We start from the raw sequence: 21,986 nt of genomic DNA on the forward strand, positions 1-21,986 counted from the left end.
CTCCTTGTAGAGATCATTCACCTCCTCGGTTAGCTGTATTCTTAGGTATTTTATTTTTTGTGTGGCTACTGTAAAGGGGATTATGTCCTTGATTTGGCTGTCAGCTTGGACATTATTGGTGTATAGAAATGCTACTGATTTTTGTACATTGATTTTGTATCCTAAAACTTTACTGAAGTAATGTATCAGTTCCAACTGCCTTTTGGTGGAGTCTTTTGGATTTTGAAGATATAGAATCATATCGTTGATGAAGAGACATAGTTTGAGTTTTTATATTCCTATTTGGATGCCATTTTTTTCTTTCTTTTGCCTGATTTCTATGGCAAAGACTTTTACTACTATGTGAAATAGGAGTGGTGAGATTAGGCATCCTTGTCTTGTCCCAGTTCACAAGGAGAAGCGTCCAGCTTTTGCCTGTTATAATGTTGGCTGTGGGTTCATAATAGAAGGCTCTATTTTGAAGTGTATTCCTTTAATGCCTAGTTTCTTGAGTGTTTTTTGTCAAGAAGGATGTTGAATTTTATCAAAAGTTTTTTTTGCATCTATTGAGATGATCATATGGTTTCTGTGTGGTGAATCACATTTATTGATTTGCATGTGCTGAACCTTGCATCCTTGGAATGAAGCCTACTTGATCTTGGTGAATTAACTTTTTGATGTGCTGTTGGATTCAGTTTGCTGGTATTTTGTTAAGGATTTTTGTGCCTATCTTCATCATTGAGATTAGCCTTTAGTTTTCTTTTTTTTTTTTTTTAATTGTGTGTTTGCCAGGTTTTGGTTTCAGGGTGATGCTGGCTTCATAGAATGAATTAGGGAAGAATCCCTCCTGGAGTTTTTGGAATAGTTTCAGTAGAGCTGGTACCAGTTCTTCTTTGTATATTTGATATAATTCATCCGTGAATACATCTGATTTAGAACTTTTTTGGTTGGCGGGTTTTAACTTACGGATTCAATTTTGGAGCTTGATACTGGTCTGGTCAGGGTTTCAATTTCTTTCTGATTCAATCTTGGGAAGTTCTGTGTTGCCAGGAATGTATTCATTTCCTCTACATTATCTAGTGTGTGTGCATAGAGGTGTTCATAATAGTCTCTGAGGACCTTTTGTATTTCTGTAGGATTGGTTGTAATGTCATCTTTGTGATTTCTGATTGTGCTTATCCGGATCTTCTTTCTTTTTCTTTGTTAATCTAGCTAGCAGTCTATCAATTTTGTTTATGTTTTCAAAGAAATGACTTGGTTTCTTTGCATCTCTGTTTTAATTTTGGGGTCTCAATTTTGTTTAGTTTTGCTCTGATTTTAGTTATTGTTTTTCTTCTGCTAGGTTTGGGGTTCTTGTTTTTCTGATTTCTCTAGGTGTGATGTTACATTATTAATTTGAGATTTTACTAGTTTTTTGAGGTACACATTTAGCATTATAAACTTTCCTATTAACACTGCTTTTGCTGCATCCCAGAGATTCTGGTATGTTGTGTTTCTGTTTTCATTTATTTCAAAGAATTTTTTGATATCTACCTTAATTTTATCATTTGCCTAAATGTCATTCAGGAGCAAGTTGTTTCATTTCCGTGAAATTGTTTGGTTTTTAGAGATCTTCTTGGTATTGATTTATATTTTTATTCAACTGTGGTCCAAAAAAAATGGTTGGTATGATTTCAACATTTTTTGAATTTATTGAGGCTTGCTTCATGGTGGAACATATGGTTGATCTTGGAATACATTTGCTGTGCAAATGAGAAGAATGTATATTCTGTGGTTGATGCGTGGAGTGTTCTTTAGGTGCCTATTACATCCAGTTGGTCAAGTGTTGAATTTACGTCCATAATTTCTCTGTTAGTGTTCTATCTGAATGATCTGTCTAATGCTGTCAGTGGGCTGTTGAAGTCTCCTAACTATTATTATGTGGCTGAGTCGTTTCATAGGTCTAGAAGTACCTGTTTTATTAACCTGGGTGATCCAGTGTTGGGTGCATATATATTTAGGATAGTTAAGGCCTCTTGTTGAATTGAACCCCTTATCATTATGTAATGCCCTTCTTTGTCCTTTTTTACTATTGCTGATTTAAAGCTTGTTTTATCTGTTTTAGGAATAGTGATCCCTGCTCTTTTTGGTGTTTTGTTTGTGTGAGAGATCTTTCTCCAACCCTTTACGTTGAACCTGTTGGTGTTGTTACATGTGAGATGGTGTCTTGAAGACAGCAGACAGATGGGTTTTGTTTTTTTATCCAACTTGCCACTCTGTAACTTTTACATGGTGTGTTTAGACTATTTACATTCAAGGTTAATATTGACATGTGAGCTTTTCACCCTATCATGACATTGTTAGGTGGTTGCTTTATACTTTCTGTTGTATTGTTGTTTTGTAGGGTCTGTGAGCTATGTACTTAAGTGTGCTTTTATGATAGCAGGTATCATTCTTTCATTTCCATGTTTAGAACTCCCTTAGGGATCTCTCGTAGGACTGGTCTAGTTTTAATGAATTCTCATGGCACTTGCTTCTCTGGAAAAAAAAAATCTTTATTTGTCCTTCGCTCATGAAGCTTAGTTTGGCAGGATAAGAAGCTCTTGTTTAGAATTTATTTTCTTTAAGAATTCTGAAAATAGACCTTCCCAATCTCTCCTGATTTTTAAGGTTTCTGCTGAGAAGTCTGCTGTTATCCTGATAGGGCTCCTTTTGTATGTGATCTGGCCTTAGGATTTTTTCTTTAACGTTGACCTTGGACTGTCTGGTATACGCCTTGGTAATGTCCATTTTTTTATAGTATCTCGCAGGTGTTCTCTGGCTTTATTGTATCTAGATGTCTACCTTTCTAGCAAGATTCAGGAAATTTTCTTGAATGATTGCATCAAATATGTTTTCCAGGTTGTTTTCTTTTTCTCCTTGTCTCTAGGGAATGCCAGTAATTTGGAGGTTTAGTCACTTCACATAATCTCATTTTTCTCAAAGACTTTCTTCACTTCTTAAAAATATTTTTGCTTTATTTTTGTCTGACTGCATTAGTTCAAAAGACCAGTCTTCAAACTCTGAAATTATGTCCTCTACTTGGTCCAGTCTATTGATAAATCTTTCCATTGTATTTTGAAATTCCTTAAGTGAGCTTTTTTAATTCTGGAAGTTCTGATTGATTGCTTTTTAAGATGTTTATCTCTTCCTTCATTTGCTGAATTGATTTAGAAGTTTCCTTTTGTTGATTTCAACCTTGAATCTCATTGAGCTTCCTTGGAATCCATGCTTTGAATTCTTTATTGTCATTTCTGAGTTTTCATTTTGGTAGAAAGTATTGCCAGAGAGCTAGTGTGATCCTTTGGTGGTATCACTACATGCAGGTTTTTCATGGTGCCAGAATTCTTGCACTGGTTCTTCTAATCTGGAGATGCTAGCACTTCTAATTTTTGTAATTGTTTTTATGTGGGTAGGATTTTTTCTTTATCTTTTCTTTCCTATATAATAATAATAATAATAATTATTATTATTATTATTTCCCTCTCCCTCCTCCCTAGGTGATGTGACTTTAGAGCAATGCTAGGTAGGTCTTTTGGCCTTGCTTCTATATGCACTTCTATCAGCAGGTTTTATATTGGGTATGTGGTTTGACCTACAAGCCAGTAGATGGCGCCGATGGGTAAGAGCTGTCTGTGGCCAGTGGTGCTGGCTATATACTTGCTGTTTGTTTATTGGGAGGAGCTCTCTGTTGCCTTAGGCAATGAGCTGATTCCTGGAGTACACATTAATCTGAGCTCCCTCCTAAGCCCTAGGGGAACGGGAGTTAGGTGGGGGTGTGGGAGGAAGATGGGTGGAGCCAGATGGGGAAGGTTCCCCAGTGTTGTCCTGCTCTCAGTCCAGGTTTGGGAAAATGCCTGCAGCTTTTCCTTGTGTCTTTTCCTCACAAAGTCCAAGTCTCTCGTTAAATTAGCTCCAGGACTTGGGAGAAACAGTGCCCTTCCTCAGTCCAGGTTGCTTGGATCCCCAGTGGAAAGGTAAGACAGAGGGATGCTGTCTGCCCCTCTCACATACTGAGGCTTCACTCGCTTTTATCAGTCAAATGTTGTCACAAGAGCTGTTTGCCTGCATTGTCCTCCCAAGGATCTGGGGTGTCCTTGGTAATTCCAGGGAGTTGTCGTTTTCTTTCTTGAATTGAAGTTCACAGAGTTGATCTTTATGTACTATCTTGCTATTTCCAAATGGCTGAGGCATGCTAAGAGCCTGTAATCTGCCATCTTGGAAAAAAATCCTTGCATTCTTAAGAGAAATGGCACTTGGTATTGATACATGGTATTTCTACACTGCTGAATTCACTTTGAGAAAAATATATATTTTTATATCTACATTTATATGTGAGATTGGTATAAAGTAATCATCTACTGTATTTATGCAGTTTTGGAACCAGCTATATTAGTGTTACTAAATGAGTTGGGAATTTTTCTTTTTTACTATTATCCAAAAGAATTTATATAAGACATGAATTATTGCTTTCGAATAGATTTAGTAAAAACCTCATCTTGTTCTTTCGTGGAGAGGTAGTGAGAAATATTTTTACCGTAAATGTAATTTATTTTCCACCTGTGGGGCAGAGGTTGCAGTGAGCTGAGATCGTGCCACTGCACTGCAGCCTGGGTGACACAGCGAGACTGTCCCCCAAAAAAAGAAAGAAAATCAACTTAGAATGAACTCCTGGAATATTTCTGAGTGTATTTTTATACCAAGCATGTTCCTTGAACTAACTTTTCTTTTCTTTTCTAGGAAGAACCGGAACTATGGTTTGTGCCTGCCTGATTGCCACTGAAATATTTTTAACTGCAGAGGTATGAGAGATGTTACTACAAACTTTGTCTTAGGATGACTGAGTTTGGTAGTTCTGAAACATCACTGGTAGGATGTTAACATGATTATTTTAGTCATGGTGCTTAGTGAAACTGTAATTGGAGAAGCGGTTATTAAAAAGTCTGTTTTTGATACTTCCTTGTTTAACATGCACTAGTTAGTAGCTGGCTTAAGAATCTCTTTGGGCCAGGACTAGAGTGAGGTTAATGAGGCACAGATTTAAGAGAATGCTAAAAATTGCAATAATTAAAATAAATGATTTTTCATGCAATATTTAAAAAATAAAAATTAATGCAAAAAAACTATGAGGTATACAATATCAACATTTTAAATAATGACAAGACCTGATGGGGCAGGATTAAGGTGAGGGGAATAAAGCCATGTTACACAGATCCAAAAAACCATTCAGTAATCACAATGGTTCACCCACCTCACCTGGCCCTGCTGTTACTCCTGCCAGTAGCATGACTTCTTCCTTCCTCATGAGAATAGTATCAAGCTTAATTAGATAAATTCTCCAAAGGGCCTTGACCATCCTCACAACTCTTAGGTAGATAAAAGGCAGCATTTCACAACTCAAAGCCTCTCCTGCATGTAAATATCTCTGCTTAAGTCAACACATGTGGAATCTGTGGCCTCTAGAAATTCCTGATAAGACAAGGTGGGCTGTTTCCACCTAAAGCAGTGTTCTCAGTCATTTTTCTTTCTGCCATTTTCTTGCTGAGATGCTACCAATTCCAGCAGCTCCGCTTGAGTTGTTTGGCCTACAGTCTAGGGAAGAAGTGGTGGTTATGCACAATGCCCAGCACTCTAATTCCACCACCTTTGGTTTTTCTAATTTGAGACACACAGATTTTGAAAATGGATGTTCTAGGATGGTGTTTTTCAAGCTATGGATCATGATGTATCAGTGAGTTGTAAAATAAAGTTACTGGGTCATGACTAACATCTCTTAAAAATAAAATGGAACTGGCCGGGCGCGGTGGCTCATGCCTGTAATCCCAGCACTTTGGGAGGCCGAGGCGGATGGATCACCTGAGGTCGAGAGTTTGAGACCAGCCTGACCAACATGGAGAAACCCTGTCTCTACTAAAAATACAAAATTAGCTGGGCGTTGTGGCGCATGCCGGTGATCCCAGCTAGTCAGGAGGCTGAGGCAGAAGAATCGCTTGAACCCAGGAGGCGGAGGTTGTGGTGAGCTGAGATCGGGCCATAGCACCCCAGCCTGGGCAGTAAGAGTGAAACTCCGTCTCAAAAAAAAAAAAAACTAAACTAAACTGAAGCTAAAACTAAATAAAATGGAATCTACAGAATAGAAAATATCAAAAGGTTTAAGTATTGGGGGGTGTGTGTGTGTGTGTGTGTGTGTGTGTGTGTGTGTGTGTGTGCGCGTACTTCTCCGAGGTTTATTAATGTGGATTGCAACTTAAAAAATGAAAAGTTTGAAAGCCACTGATATAGAGCCCTAGACTGAAAACCAGAGACTTGTATTTCAGGCCTGTGCTGCCTCTAACTGGCTGCAGCATCTCCATGGCAGGTTGCGTAGTTTTCTTTTGGCCTCAGTCTTCTCATTTGTAAGATGGAAAGAAGGGTTGGACCAGATGATTTCTAAGGTCTTTCCAGCTCTAAACTTTTATGTCTTTACAAAACCTTGAATGAGAGAAGTCTTTGATGTGACTTCGTTAATTTTGGTAATTTGGGGCGCCTTTGCGAAAAGACCACTGCGGCTGGGCGTGGTGGCTCATGCTTGTAATCTCAGCACTTTGGGAGGCTAAGGCAGGTGGATCTCTTGAGTCAGGAGTTCGAGACCAGCCTGGCCAACATGGCAGAGCCCCCATCTCTACTAAAAATACCAAAAATTAGCCAGGTGTGGTGGTACACGCTTGTAGTCTCACCTACTCAAGATGCTGAGGCAGGATAATCGCTTGAACTTGCGAGGCAGAAGTTGCAGTGAGGTGAGATTCTGCCACTGCACTCCAGTGTGGGTGACAGAGCAAGACTCCATTAAAAAAAAAAAATCACTGACTTTAGGAAAGAAGGTGGTTTTAGAAAGACTAAGGTACCTAATATAGAAAACGAAAGAGTGCAGATGAACCGTGGTTCCTTTTTTGTAGGAAAGCTTGTACTATTTTGGAGAACGGCGAACAGATAAAACCAATGGCACTAAATATCAGGGAGTAGAAACTCCTTCTCAGGTAAATTTTCTTTTTAAGAAAGGGAGCTTTTATAGGGGAGTGGGTTAAGATTGCCACCTGTTGTTTGGTTTCATTTTAGACTCTTCTTTGGTGATCAGGCAGGAGCATTTGGGTGCCCTGCGACAGGCCTTGGTCCCTCCCTGAGGCTGAGGGTCATGCTTCAGGTGCCACCCACACGTTGGGGGGTCTGGCTTCTCCTCAGAGCATCCTGCTTTCTATTCTATACTGGTTATTGTTTACGGAGCTCAGGAGCTGATTATTTTCCCAAAGCAGGAAGGTCCAATACCTAAGGCTCCAGGACCCTGAAGTTTATCTAAAATCACCAGCCTTTGATTTCAATGGAAAAAAGATCTAAGTCTTTCACAGATCCTTATTAGGGCAATTCAACCCTTGCAGAACATCACAAAGACTGTTTTTGGGTGACTCGTGTGTGTGTGTGTGTGTGTGTGTGTGTATGTTGTGGGGGAGGTGTATTTTAAAAGAGAAAGAAAAGGGGAAATAAACTTTTCAAAAACCCTTTTATATACCAGACAGTACCGCACTTTTACATATCTCATTGAAAACCCATAACACCTATATGAAACATATGCTGTTACTCTATTTTTTCTTTTAAAAATAATTTCATATGGAAAAGTTTAATCATATACAAAAGTCCAGAGAATCATACAGTATATCTCCATATAATCATCACTTTGCTGCAACAATCATTTCAGCCTGCAACCAGCCACGTTTCATCCATACTTTTCCCACTCCACTCACACCCCCAACCCCACTCTCCACTCTTGCTTTCCCCAAACCTGGATTATTTGGAAGGAAATTTCAGTCGTCAGATCATTTTATCCCACAAGTATTTTAGTATGACATCTAAGTACTCTTAAAACAACAACAAAAAACCCTTAATAACTTTTATCATATCTGAAATACTACACCTTAAAAATCCTTAATATCAAATTTCTAGTCCATGTTTGTTTCCAAAATTGTCTTAAAATCTTAGAAAATTTAGTTTGTTTCAGTCAGAATTCAAACAACATCCACACATTTCATTTGGTTGCTATGTCTCCTAAGTCTCTTTTAGTTCATAGATTTCTTGCCATTTTTCATTACTTGTAATTTGTTTACTGCAGAAACCAGAATGTTTATCTTATAGCATTTACAACATTCTAGACTTTGCTGAACCATTCTAAGAGTTTTACATTCACTATCTCATTTAATATTCTCAGTAACTCTATGAGTAGGCACTACTATGATTCTTATCTTATAAATTAGAAAATTGAGGTTCAGAGAAACTAACTTTTGAACCAAGGACTGAAATCTAGATGTCAGACTCGGAAGCCCATGCTGTGCACAGCTTCTCATTTATATTGCCTTTTCTACATTGCCCCTCAAACCGAAGTGAGAGTGGGTTGGGAATTCTCAAATAGATTTGGATGTGGCTGTAAATGAGTTTTTCTTTAGGTGGTGTGAACTGAATAAGTATTCTTGGCCCTGTTATAAGAACACTAACTACTGTCCCTGTTTAGTTTGGGCAAAAGAACTCAGCCTTATCCACTGACACTTTTCTCCCACACCCAAGCCGAAAACAAAACTAAACAAAGAACAGTCATAGACCCTAAGCTAAAAGGAATGTGTGGATTTACTGAAGTGCAACCGTAATTATGCCATTTCCATGCTCAAAATCCAGAATATGTCCCCACTGCCAGGAGCAATAAACTAAATGTTTCAACCTGGCACTCAAGATCCACAGTTTGACTTTTCCAACCTTTTCTTCCACTATGTGCGTGCACACATCCCACACTCTTAACACATTTAGACCGTGTGCTGTTTCCCAGCCTATGGACACTTGATTCCCTCATGCCATTGCTCATGCCCCTTTTCCTAGAGTCCCTTTCCCTTCCCAGCCTGAAGTAGTCTCTTGCTTTTTCAGTTCCTAAAGCCCTTTGTGTTTCTCTTAGGGATGATATCACTTTGCATTATTCTCTAGCTATTTGAAGTGGTGACTTCTGTTTCCCCTTTAAAGGCAAGGCCCATGGCTTACCCATCTTTCCACCCTTTCCCCATATCTTCTTTGTTTGTAGTGAGTGCCTCCTATGGGTTGGTTGTATGAATTTCTACTACCAGTCTATGTTGTTTTAAGTTGTAGAAGAAAGAAGCATGGGAGCAAAAGCAGCTTGAGGGCCCTGGCAGGTTACAGCCTTTAGGGGAAGGTTTAGGGGAAGGTGGAGAATCTGGTGGCAGGAGCCAAGGAGATGTTAGATAGAGCTCCTTCAGCAACTCTCCCCACACATCTCCCCATCCCCATCTCTTCTGTAGTCATGCATAGTTTCCCGAACTTTAGTCCAGAACTAGCACACCAAAGGCTGCAACTGAATCTCTTCTGATTCACTGAGAAGGCAACACAGGGTCTCAGCTGCATGTTTGAGAGATGTGTTGGCAAGACCTCAGGACAGAGTGCCCTCTGTGTCTGGTGATGATTCTCAGATACCATCCCATTCTGATCCTGCATTGTGGGCCATTCTACTGACTACATCTACTCCTAAGTTAAGAACTTTCATGAGCCTTCCTCATTACTGGCCCTTTCTAAAGGAAAGTATGGCAGTTTGTTACTTCTATGAACATTTCTCAATGGGTGAGGAAGAGTCCATGAACTTATGAGTACCTTTTTTTTTTTTTTGGAGACAAAATCTGTCTGTCACCCAGACTGGAGTGCAGTGGTGTAATCTCAGCTCACTGCAACCTTGACCTCCTGGGTCCAAGCAATTCTCCTGCCTCCAAGCAATTCTCCTGCCTCAGACTCCCGAGTAGCTGGGATTACAGGTGCCCACCACCATGCATGGCTAATTTTTGTAGTTTTAGTAGAGACGGGGTTTCACCCTGTTGGCCAGGCTGGTCTCGAACCCCTGACCTCAAGTGATCTGCCCACCTCGGACTCCCAAAGTGCTGGGATTACAGGTGTGAGCCACCAGCCCAGCCAACTTTTGAGTTCTGAACCAGTTGATTCAGTTCCAGAGCTCTACAACTCCTTGAAGATAGATTCAAGGAGAGTCATTGTGAACAGCTTGCCCTAGGAAAAGGACAAGGCTAAGGGAATTCCGGGGCTTCCTTGTGAAAACAGAATTGGGGAAATGGAAAGTGAAGAAATTCTAGCTGTCAGGAACAAGAGAAGAATGACAGAAAACCTGCTACTGAGATATGGAGGTATTCCTCTTGAGTTTTCACATATACCATTCTCTCATGCCCAGGAAACTGCTCTTCACTAAACCACACACCTTCCTCTAACTCAGTCACAACTAAGCTTCTATCTGCACACTGCTAATGCTGTAACTGTTTTGTTGTTGGTTCTGATTAGTTGCCCTCTCAACCATAAGCAGCATGTCAACAAGACCTGGCTCCATCCTTGTCACTTCCCCATAGCACTTAATTCAGTATTTTTCCCCCAAAGTAGATAGTTGTGAGGCAGCATCCCTTAAAATATCTAGTAACATAATGGCATCCAGTAAATGTTTCCTTAATTATTTACTGCCCTTAACCTTTATGCAAAAAAAAAAAAAAAAAGGAAAAGAAAAAATAGGAATGCTGACTTTAGGCTTTTCATCTCCACTTAAGGCTTCTGTTGCTTTTCAGAATAGATATGTTGGATATTTCGCACAAGTGAAACATAGCTACAACTGGAATCTCCCTCCAAGAAAAACACTGTTTATAAAAAGATTCGTTATTTATTCGATTCATGGTAAGTGTTTATGTAAAATTGAAGAATTGGGCAGGAGGGCCAAGGTTCCCACTCTGGGAGGGTTTTGCTCATTGTTATATACACAGATGATCCTAACTCATACCTGTCTTTTTACGTATCCTCATGCATAAACTCCTCCTTAGGTATGCTCCTCCTCCTGGAATTACCCATTGATTGCCAGCCCTTAGATGCTCTTCACTTTTTCTTTTCCATCACTAATTTGGGGGACTTCATCCCCTTCCCATGTCTCCTGTTCTCTTCGCTCTTCTGGTCGCAACCCAAGGTGGACTTTTCAGGGCAGAGTGAGCCTCTGATGAGGGAGGAGGAGGATCCATGTGCCTTCAAGACTGGTTATTTCTCATAACCACCTCTAGTTGAGAGTTTGTCTTGGTAGAGGTGTCTCCATATCATATCATTTTCTCACCTTCTTTCAGAGGCATATTTTTTTCTCATCCCCCTGGGCTTTCTCTTTCCCCTCTGTCCTCCATCTATAACCCTCTCACTCCCAGCCACTCCCATACCTTGTGGCTCTCACTCCCAGCCACAGTGCTGGGGGTCAAGGAAAGCCTCCTAGGAGGAGCACTTAGGTCCTCCCTGCCTGAATCTACATGAAAATGGAAAGGGTTGGGAGAAAGTGGGGCTCTGTGGAGGTATCTTTCACCCGCCTAGCTGTTACCGAGTATTAGCAGTTGTAAAAATCCATATAAACATCACGAGAGCTGTTTGCCTGCTTCCAGAATGTAAGCAGAGAGATAAAGCTGGGATGCAGTGTTGCCCAGGGACGCAGGGAAATTGATCAGACGTACACCTCCGGGACTTGAGAAAGAAAGTGAAGAGAGAAAGTGGCTTCCATTTCCATGTCCATTTCTCCATCACCAACCTTGCTTCCCCTGCACAGTTTAACACTCAGTAGAGGTGGGAAAGCAGGATGTGTCTGTGTGGAGGGGATGGGGTCTCACCACTCCCACTGCCAGAGAGGTAGCAGGGAGGCAATGCATCTGAACCCCTAAAGCAAACCTCTTGTACCAGCCAGCGTGTGGACCTGAGGTGGTGCCACTGCTGGGTGTTATAGGTGCCATGGTGCCGGGGTGCTGGTGTCCACACAGAGAGCCTAGTATTTTTAGCTTCCTGAGTTTCGTTCTACATTTCACTGATTTCTGGTGGACATCAATAGAAAGAAGTTCTGCACCTGGAATGAGAAAGAGGGAACTGAGGCAAGAAACTGATTTCTAATGACCAATGAATATCATGGTGTTAGTGAAAACAAAATTAAATGAAAAGAAAACGGCATATGAGATGATCGATCAAGAATAATTAATACACTTGTTTATTAGAATATTTGTTTTAATTCTCTACTTTTAGTTTTGTGCCATTTTAAATTAAAAATAATGTAGAGTTGAGATGAAAGCAATAAAAAATTAATTGGAGCCTGAGAAACAAAGTCCTTGAGGAAATGCTAAGGAAGTGGGTCATTTGAATTGAAAAAAAAAGAGCAAAAGAGCCTTTGTCTGTAAATATATATTGAATACTATGGGAATTTTTGGATATAACCTATATTTTTATAGAGATTGCATCAGGAACTAGACTTAAAATAGGGCCAAAGTAATTTAGACCACAGTATTTCTTATTAAGAATCATTATGATTAGAAGTCTGAAGAAAGCAACACATTAGCAAGAAAGGTGTCAAGTCACCTTCCCTACATATATATATATATATATATATATATATATATTTTGGAGACAGAGTCTTGCTCTAAGTCTCACTCTCTGGTCCAGGCTGAAGTGCAGTGGTGCGATCTCGACTCACTTCAACCTCCACCTCCCAGGTTCAAGCGATTCTCCTGCCTCAGCCTCCCAAGTAGCTGGGACTACAGGCATGCACCACCACACTGGGCTAATTTTTGTGTATTTTTAGTAGAAACGGGGTTTCACCATGTTGATCAAGCTGGTCTCGAACTCCAGACCTCAAAAGATCCACCTGCCTAGCCTCCCAAAGTGTTAGGATTACAGGCATGAGCCACCGTGCCCAGCCATTTTTTTTCTCTTTTTAATCCATGATGTTAATTGGCAAGACATTTTGATCTTCACGCTAACCAACCTAACTTTTTAATTTCATTTAGGTGTTGGAACAGGTGATGGATATGGTCTAAAAGTCCAAATAGTAATGAAGAAAAAGATTGTCTTTTCCTGTACTTCCTTAAACAATTGTCGGGTAAGAGAAAACATGTGAATTGAAAAAAATCTGATGTTTCTTTTAAGGCTGAATGTCAAACCAGCAATGTTGACCTCCCTAAACTATCACTTACCATAAAGAGATTCCACGACTCTTTCTGGTTACCATCGTGGTGTCACTGGATTTGAATGCAAACCAGAGATAAATTAACCTGTTTGTTCAAAACAGTTTTTTCAGGGTACTTTCCAGAATTTATTTCTGTTCAGTGTTGCTTTGCCTTTCACTTTTCCACAAATGCTGAGCATGTTCCCAGGAATGTATTAAGGATTTTAATTTACGTATCTGGTCATTTTTAGCCATATTCTCCTCTTCTCAGTCATTTTATCTTTTATTATATAGCACTGATTCTAAAATGTTAGTGTGCATGAAAACCACCGAGAAGCTTGTAAAGATTTACATTCCTAGGTTGTACTCTAAAGTATGATTCAGGAAATCTGGAATGGGGACCAGGAATCTATAGACTTAGCAGTGTCCCAAGTGATTCTTCTAAGTCAGAGGTTCTGTGGGATGACCCTGTGAGAAAGAATGCAAGAGTGAATGAATTGGGGAGGAATCTCTTTATCCAAAGCAAAAGGGACCTGGTAGTCAATGTTTTGCTACAATGAAGAAATGCCTAAAACTATATACCTTTTCTGAAACAATAAGAAAGCTTCCTTCATGGGTCTAATAACCATAAACTTTTAGAATTCCTACCCAGGCCTTTGTCTCAAATTCTTTTATTACTAATCCTATTCCCTCACTGTCTGCACCACACCCACTTTTTTTGGCCTCTCCCAACTGAGGGCATTCACCCAGGCCTGATCCTTGGCTTTTTGTTCTTAGCAAATGCTTTATTCTTGGTTAAAGAATCACCCATTTCCCTTACTCAAACTATTATTTGTTCATTTACTGAAGAGGTATTTCTAGTCGCCCACTGAGTTGTAGATGCAAGAGCTGCAACATGAACAGTTTCCACTCGAACTGAAATGCAGTAGCCAGTCTGAATGATCAAGGAGCTTTCTCTGCTTCTGCAAATGGCACCAGCATTCTCCCACTCAGGCCCTGGGCTTTGATTCTCTTTGCCTCGGCTCCCTAAATCCAGTTAGGCATCAATCCCTGTTGATGATGCCTTTGAAATTTTTCTATGCTCACCTTCCTTTCTGTTCTCACTGCCACTAACTGTCCAGAACCTCATTTGCTCATGCCTAGATTTCTACAATCCTCTCCTTACCTTTTCTTGATTCTTATATAATGTAATGTATAGAATCCTGAAATATGCGTACTGAAATATTGCTCTCATTGTGAAAAGTTGTAGGTAGAGCAGAAGACACACTGCATGCCCATGGTCGAAGCCAGTTAACATCTTTGGCTTAACATCCTTACCTGTAAAATAAATATCACACCTCAAGTGTTATGGGAATTAAATTAGATAATATATATGAAGTTGCTTTGTAAACTATAAATCACTAACTAAATGTTATATGTGATAATTATCAGGCCTCTTTGTCACATAGGAAATACTCCATGATATTCTTCAAAAGCCTCACTCTTATTTCCTTGGCTCTTGAACTCTTAAGGTATAGTAGCCCTAACATACCTGAGCTTATTTTTATCAGTAGCTTGACCAGCAGACTCCATTCCAAATAAACTGGGTCATCCCCTTTGGCTCTTGGAACACAACTCTAAGTTATTTAGTTAGTTAGTTATTTCTTTCTTTCCTTCCTTCCTTTCCTTTTTTTTTCCTTGAGTCAGGGTCCCATTCTGTCCCAGGCTGTAGCGCAGTGGCGCGATCATGGCTCACTGCAGCCTCAACTTCCTGAGCTCAAGCAATCCCCCAATTTTTTTTTTTATTTTTTGTAGATACTGGGTCTTGCTATGTTGCCCAGGCTGGTCTCAAACTCCTGAGCTCAAGCAACCCTTTCACCTCAGCCTCACAAAGTGCTGGGATTATAGACATGAGCCACACTGCCTGACCTTTTTTGTTGTTTTTCTAATTTCTACTTTGCGTTATTGCTGGTCTTTCTCCCTCTGTATGGACTAGATTCTATTTTCAGAGCTTTCATGCCCAATTCAATTTCTACCTCCTCAATGAAATTTTCTCACCTCCTGTTAACTAGCCCTCAATGGTGCATAAGAGCACACCCAGTCTTCATCATACAGATTGAGAATTATATACCATTCTACAGTTGTTTCTTTTTTTCTTTTCTTTTTTTTTTTTTTTGAGACGGAGTCTTGCTCTGTCGCCCAGGCTGAAGTGCAGTGGCGCCATCTGGGCTCACTGCAACCTCCACCTCCTGGGTTCATGCCAGTCTCCTGCCTCAGCCTCCGGAGTAGCTGGGACTACAGGCGCCCGCCATCACGCCCGGCTAATTTTTTGTATTTTTTTAGTAGAGACGGGGTTTCACCATGTTAGCCAGGATGGTCTCGATCTCCTGACCTCGTGATCCGCCCGCCTTGGCCTCCCAAAGTGCTGGGATTACAGGCGTGAGCCACCGGGCCCGGCCTCTGTGATTGTTTCTTATGTGTACAGCTCCCTGAAGGGACCAACTAAGTCTGCACCTCCTTTTGTGTTTTTCACAGGGCCTAGCATAGATCCTTCTTACTGTGGGTGCCATAATTTATATGAGAATGAGTCAAAGAAATAGTATATCTTCACAGTCATTCATTCCAAAACTTGAACTATCTGTGGTCACTCCATCCGCAGCCTGTAATAGTCAAGTCCAAAGATCCCACTGACAAACACAGGAGTTCTGATAAAACATCATGCTCAGGGGGACCCCACCCTCCCCTCTCTTGGGAGGGGCAGGTGGGCCCACCCCCCAAGTGTTACAGATCCCCGTTGTTATTTTTTAAATTTAGTAAATAAAAAACCGTGAGTTAAGCATACTTTTTTGAATGTCAAGGTTAGCTTTAAAATTGAGCTTCTTAACATATTCTCAAAAGAGGCCCATTAATGTATGAAAATCAAATGACACACATTAAATAATAATATTTAACTGATTAAAGTGTCTAATAGAAAATTCAATACTTTTGAAAAGGGACACACTTTTGAAAAGGGAGACACTTTTGAAAAGTGCCTCATGATAACTCTCAAACATGTTGGCCTTTAAAAATCATAAACAACAGGCTGGGCGTGGTGGCTCACCCCTGTAATCCCAGCACTTTGGGAGGCCCAGGTAGGCAGATCACTTGAGGCCTGGAGTTTGGGACCAGCCTGACCAATGTAGCAAAACCCCATCTCTACTAAAAGTACAAAAACTAGTTGGGTGTGCTGGCATGCGCCTATATAGTCCCAGCTACTCGGGAGGATGAGGCACGAGAATCACTTGAACCTGGGAGGCAGAGGTTGCAGTGAGCTGAGATCACACCACTGCACTCCAGCCTGGATGACAGTGAGACTGTCTCAAAAAAAAAAAAAAATATATATATATATATATATGTGTGTGTGTGTATATATATATACGCACACATACAGACATACATATAAACAACAGTATTGCAACTAGAAAAGATTATTAATAATTATTTATACATGTAGTGACTGGTCTGTGAGACCAAAAGTACTTGATAAATATGGGAAGTCTTGATAAGTGAAAAGGAACTTCATTGTTATCATTAGCTAGGTTTATAGTTCTAAATTCCATGTGTTCATTCACAGGTATTTCATGACACTGAAACACACAGGGTAATAATTGATGTGTTCAACTGTCCACCTCTGTATGATGATGTGAAAGTGCAAGTTTCCTCTTTGGTGAGTAATCAAGAAACGGCCTCTGCCATTGTTCTTGTCTGAACTTTTGAATGGTTTTATTTAAGGTTTCCTTTACTACAGTTCCCAACAAGGGGATGATAGATGTCATCCCATAGAGGGAGGGGGAGAAAATAAATCAGATCTATAACAAATTTTTTAAAAGAACATACGTAATTTGAATAATTTTTGTTCATTTGTTTTTTCTAAATTGGACATTTTCTAAATTTTTCTAAATTTACATGTATTAATTCACAAATCCAAAAAATACAAAATAAATACAAAAAAAATAAAAGCCAAGATGCTAAAAAACCAAAGGTATGTTTTACTGCATAGCAGTGATTACATTTTGTTTTGCATCATTTTTAATATTAAAAATTGAGACAGGGTCTCACTCTGTCACCCAAGCTGGAGTGCAGTGGCGTGACCATAGCTAACTGCAGCTTCACCTCCTGGGCTCATGCAGTCCTCCCACCTCAGCCTCCTGAGTAGCTGGGAGCATTGACTGGAAAGAGAGTTAGGTTTGGGTGACTCAGTTGGGTGAAACACAGAGAAGGCAGCACAATACAACACATGAAATAACCAAAGCAGTTTTTTATTAATTCCAGAGAGAAGAGGGCAGCACACCTCTCAGGGCTAACTGGAAGGGGGAGCCATCCAGGAGACCTGTGCTCAACTGATGGGTGGGGATCAATAGCGAGAACGAGGGAGGGACCTGAGAGTGGAAGCCTTTATTGGGATGTAAGGTGTTACCTGAGCAGGTTTCCTGCGGGGTGGTCTAACTGGTGGATTTAATGCAAGCAGTCATGAGTTCCGTGGAGTCATGCTGTGACTGAGAGGTGGTCATTGATATATCCACATGGTCCATGCAGAGTACGGGGGTCTGTAGGGAGGTTATATCTAGCTGTCCCATAATGAAGTAGTCACCAACAGAAGGTTGTATAAGGCAGATGTTGGGATCAGTCACATTGAGAAACCTGGAGGAGGTGAACTGGAAACTGTCAAGGGTGACTGAACCCTGCTTCTGATATCAGAAAGTCCCATTTATATTTGAAAAGGATGCTGAGGCAACAAAAAAATTGTAAGAATTCACTACAAAAATACTTGGCTATATATAAGCATAGGTCCTTAGTAGATTCTGTTTAGCACTGTCTAAACCAGATTCAAATTTCAGCATTTAAATTAAATATCTATCATGGAAAATAAACTATTCCTTGAAAATTTTGATACAAACAGCAAGAGAAAGCAAGAGCATTTTCTTAAGCCTCCTCCTTTGTGTCTTGAGTGTGTTGTTATAGAATGCAGAGTGCTACATATTGGTTATAATTATTTGATAAATATATAAAGGAATAAAGGAAGGAACTTTGATTTCTTTGGAATGATTAGTTCTTGGCATCAATTTTACTTTTAAAATATTTTTGTTTCTTTTTAGGATTTTCCTAAATACTATCACAACTACCCTTTTTTCTTCTGGTTTAACACATCTTTAATACAAAATAACAGGTATGGATATAATATCAACCCATAGAAACAACCTAATCTTCAATGTCTATGTATAAGATGTAATGGAAAGTCTTTTGCTGGTTGTCATAAGCTTAATTTATAGAAAACAAAAAATCCTCGAGCCACCATTGTTCATTGCCTTACTCCTTTTACGTTGGCTATTTTAAAAATACAGTTGTTCTTGAGAACCCCGGTTGCAGTATCCTCAAGGTCCATGCCATAGGACTGTGTTATGAGTTCAAAAGTATTATAATCAGATCTTAAGTGTGGAAGTAAATTCCTCCCAGAGAAGTTCAATATGAATCTGCTCAGTACCTTCAACATGTCAGGTCCTCAGTAGGTGCTGATTTACCAATGACGAACCACCACCAAATTTTGTGCTAAAGTAAGGGAGGACCTAGGGAAGCTTCAGCTAGCTGAAAAGCTGACTGACACACTTATATCTAGGAGAAGTTACAAGACACAGTAAGTATTAAGAAATACAGCTAAAAAATCATTAAAATTGATAGTCTCCCATTTAAACATGGCTTTCTAATAAGTGAATTGGGAAAACTTTCTTAAAAACTATTAATTGGAGGCTGGGTGTGGTGGCTCATGCCTGTAATCCTAGCACTTTGGGAGGCTGAGGCGGGCGGATCACCTAAGGTTGGGAGTTCGAGACCAGCCTGGCCAACATGGTAAAACCCTGTCCCTACTAAAAATACAAAAATTAGCCAGGCGTGGTGGCACATGCCTGTAATCCCAGCTACTCAGGAGGCTGAGGCAGTAGAATCGCTTGAACCCAGGAGGCAGAGATTGCAGTGAGCTGAGATTGCACCACTACACTCCAGCCTGGGCGACAGAGTGAGACTCTGTCTAAAGGAAAAAGCAAAAAAAACAACCCCATCAAAAAGTGGGCAAAGGACATGAACAGACACTTCTCAAAAGAAGACATTTATGCAGCCAAAAAACACATGAAAAAATGCTAACCATCACTGGCTATCAGAGAAATGCAAATCAAAACCACAATGAGATACCATCTTACACCAGTTAGAATGGCAATCATTAAAAAGTCAGGAAACAACAGGTGCTGGAGAGGATGTGGAGAAATAGGAACACTTTTACACTGTTGGTGGGACTGTAAACTAGTTCAACCCTTGTGGAAGTCAGTGTGGCGATTCTTCAGGGATCTAGAACTACAAATACCATTTGACCCAGCCATCCCATTACTGGGTATATACCCAAAGGACTATAAATCATGCTGCTATAAAGACATAAGCACACATGTGTTTATTGGGGCACTATTCACAATAGCAAACACTTGGAACCAACCCAAATGACCAACAATGATAGACTGGATTAAGAAAATGTGGCACATATACACCATGGAATACTATGCAGCCATAAAAAATGATGAGTTCATGTCCTTTGTAGGGACATAGATGAAATTGGAAATCATCATTCTCAGTAAACTATCGCCAAGAACAAAAAACCAAACACTGCATATTCTCACTCATAGGTGGGAATTGAACAATGAGAACACATGGACACAGGAAGGGGAACATCACCCTCTGGGAACTGTTGTGGGGTGGGGGGAGGGGGGAGGGATAGCTTTAGGAGATATACCTAATGCTAAATGATGAGTTAATGGGTGCAGCACACCAGCGTGGCACATGTATACATATGTAACTAACCTGCACATTGTGCACATGTACCCTAAAACTTTAAGTATAATAATAATAAAAAAAAAAAGAAAAGAAAAAAGCAAAAAAACAAAACAACTATTAATTGGATTTGGAGATTATTGTTCCCAGAAAACCTTCTGCCATATTTGGAAACTTATTTCTCAGTCTGGTTCTCCACTTTAAGTAGCATTTGTTCTGTGCTGGTGAAAAACTGAGATTTTTTTGTATCAACCATACTCTTCATTACAAAAAGAGAAAATATTTTTTAAATGCTTCAGGTCAGAGTTGAGGCAGTGGCTATGATTGCATGTGGCATGAATTGGTAGTTATTGCTACAACCAGTCCTAGTCTTTTCTTCAAATCTGAGCTGGATCTAATAACTCCTTGAGTCCAGCAAGGCAACGGTAAATTAAACCTCTGGTCTACACACTTGCAGTACATACACATTTAATAGATTTTGATAGAGTGAACTTTGGGTTGGATGGAAATTTTTTACAAATTTGTTTCTTGGATGCATACAAACAATAAGCTTTGACTCCTAACATGAGCAAAGTCCCTCAAATGTGAGAGCTGGGTGGAGCTTCATTTGTTGCTGCTCCTCAGATTGATTCTTGTTAAGGATACAGTTTTTTTCCTTTGAAACACCATGTTCATTTTGGGGAAGCAATAAGTTAGATCACCTTTATTTTCACTTTTATATAAATTTCTAAAGATTTCTGTAATATTTAAATGTATATACTATTGGTAAAGCTGTTTTTGTTAGTTGTGAGATTGTTGTTTAGCCAAAAATGCCAACTTCTGTCTTTTAGAACACTAAGCATAAATGGGTTAACCATTTATGCCTAGTGTTCCATTATTGGAACGCTAAGCATGTGGGATTTATTTATATCCTACTGCTCAAGGTCATCGCCAAGGGCTGATTGCAAAAATTCAAAAAATTGCAACCTCAGGCATAAATTAAAAGAGATATAGTATTTTATTATTGGGTTTTGATACATGTCTAATCAGACTGATTTCTGTCACATATAGAAATTTAGATACTGTATTAAACCTAGATGTCATTAATTCCATAAAAAGCAACGTGAAAAGAATCAGTAGCATGTGTTACTGATGTGTTGCTGAAGATTAAGATATTTTTAAATCTCACTGAAACGGTAGAAGGAGCCAACTGAGACACAAAAAAGGGGCTGAGGTTCTATTCATGGTGAGCAAGTCTTTTTTTTGTTTGTTTCTTCAAGCTCTAACAAGGGTGCCTACTACATGGCTTTTCAGTTAGCCCCAAAATAAAATGTAACAATTTTTTTTTTCTGTTCTTAGGCTTTATCTACAAAGAAATGAATTGGATAATCTTCATAAAAAACATGGAAAATTTATCAACCAGAATATGCAGTAGAGACATATTTTGATGAGAAATGACTTAAGTTATTTTGTAACTGGTACCTGATGAAGTATAGTTCCCTGCACCCCTTCTGGGAAAGAATTATGTTCTTTCCAACCCTGCCACATAGTTATATGTTCTAAATCTTCCTTGCTGGTACATCTATATTGATATATGTATACACATGTTCTTTATAAATCTATTAAATATATACAGATAAAATGTCAGTTTTTTTTTCTTTTTTGAAGGCATATATTTCACAGTTTCCATCTTGTATTTACATACATTTGGGACACAGTACTTAGGAACATTAGGCATAATTTTTAAGAACTTTGAAATAGAACTTTCATATCAAAATAATTGAGAGATAATTAAAAATTGTGATCCCCCAACACCCACTTACTTATACATTTTTGGTCAAGTATTTATTCCCTGCTTTTTTTCACATTTGTAATTTCAGGTTTATTAGAAAGCTAATTTATATTTTTTCTTCTACTTGATTTACAAACTGTTAACAGATTGGCAGCAAAGACTAAGTTTTAAACCCAGAAGAGAGAAATATTTCACACAAGCAGTCCCCCGACTCCCAACACACACTTTTCTCTTGTTCCAAGCACTAAATGGGTAGCTTACTTAACAAGCTTCCTTTAATTACACACAGACATGGGGGTTGGGGTAAGAAGAGCGTAGTAAATATGAAGAAGTAACCTTCAGTAACTTCTGCTTTTGTATAAAATTGTA

At 39.4% G+C, this 21,986-nt stretch overlaps 1 protein-coding gene across 1 annotated transcript in view; it reads left to right on the forward strand.

The window, feature by feature from the left end:
• The window catches only part of LOC129011734 (phosphatidylinositol 3,4,5-trisphosphate 3-phosphatase TPTE2-like), a 90,612-nt gene extending 69,157 nt beyond the window's left edge, over window positions 1–21,455 (forward strand). The window contains 8 exon segments of the mRNA XM_054446913.2: window positions 4,738–4,799; window positions 6,933–7,013; window positions 10,635–10,740; window positions 12,861–12,952; window positions 16,611–16,703; window positions 18,133–18,203; window positions 21,185–21,225; window positions 21,228–21,455. Coding sequence (XP_054302888.2) covers window positions 4,738–4,799; window positions 6,933–7,013; window positions 10,635–10,740; window positions 12,861–12,952; window positions 16,611–16,703; window positions 18,133–18,203; window positions 21,185–21,225; window positions 21,228–21,283 — 602 coding nt within the window. The 3' untranslated portion in view covers window positions 21,284–21,455.
• Window positions 21,456–21,986: the final 531 nt, after the last annotated feature.

The sequence above is a fragment of the Pongo pygmaeus genome, chromosome 14 (genome assembly GCF_028885625.2).
Source record: "Pongo pygmaeus isolate AG05252 chromosome 14, NHGRI_mPonPyg2-v2.0_pri, whole genome shotgun sequence".
NCBI lineage: Eukaryota > Metazoa > Chordata > Mammalia > Primates > Hominidae > Pongo > Pongo pygmaeus.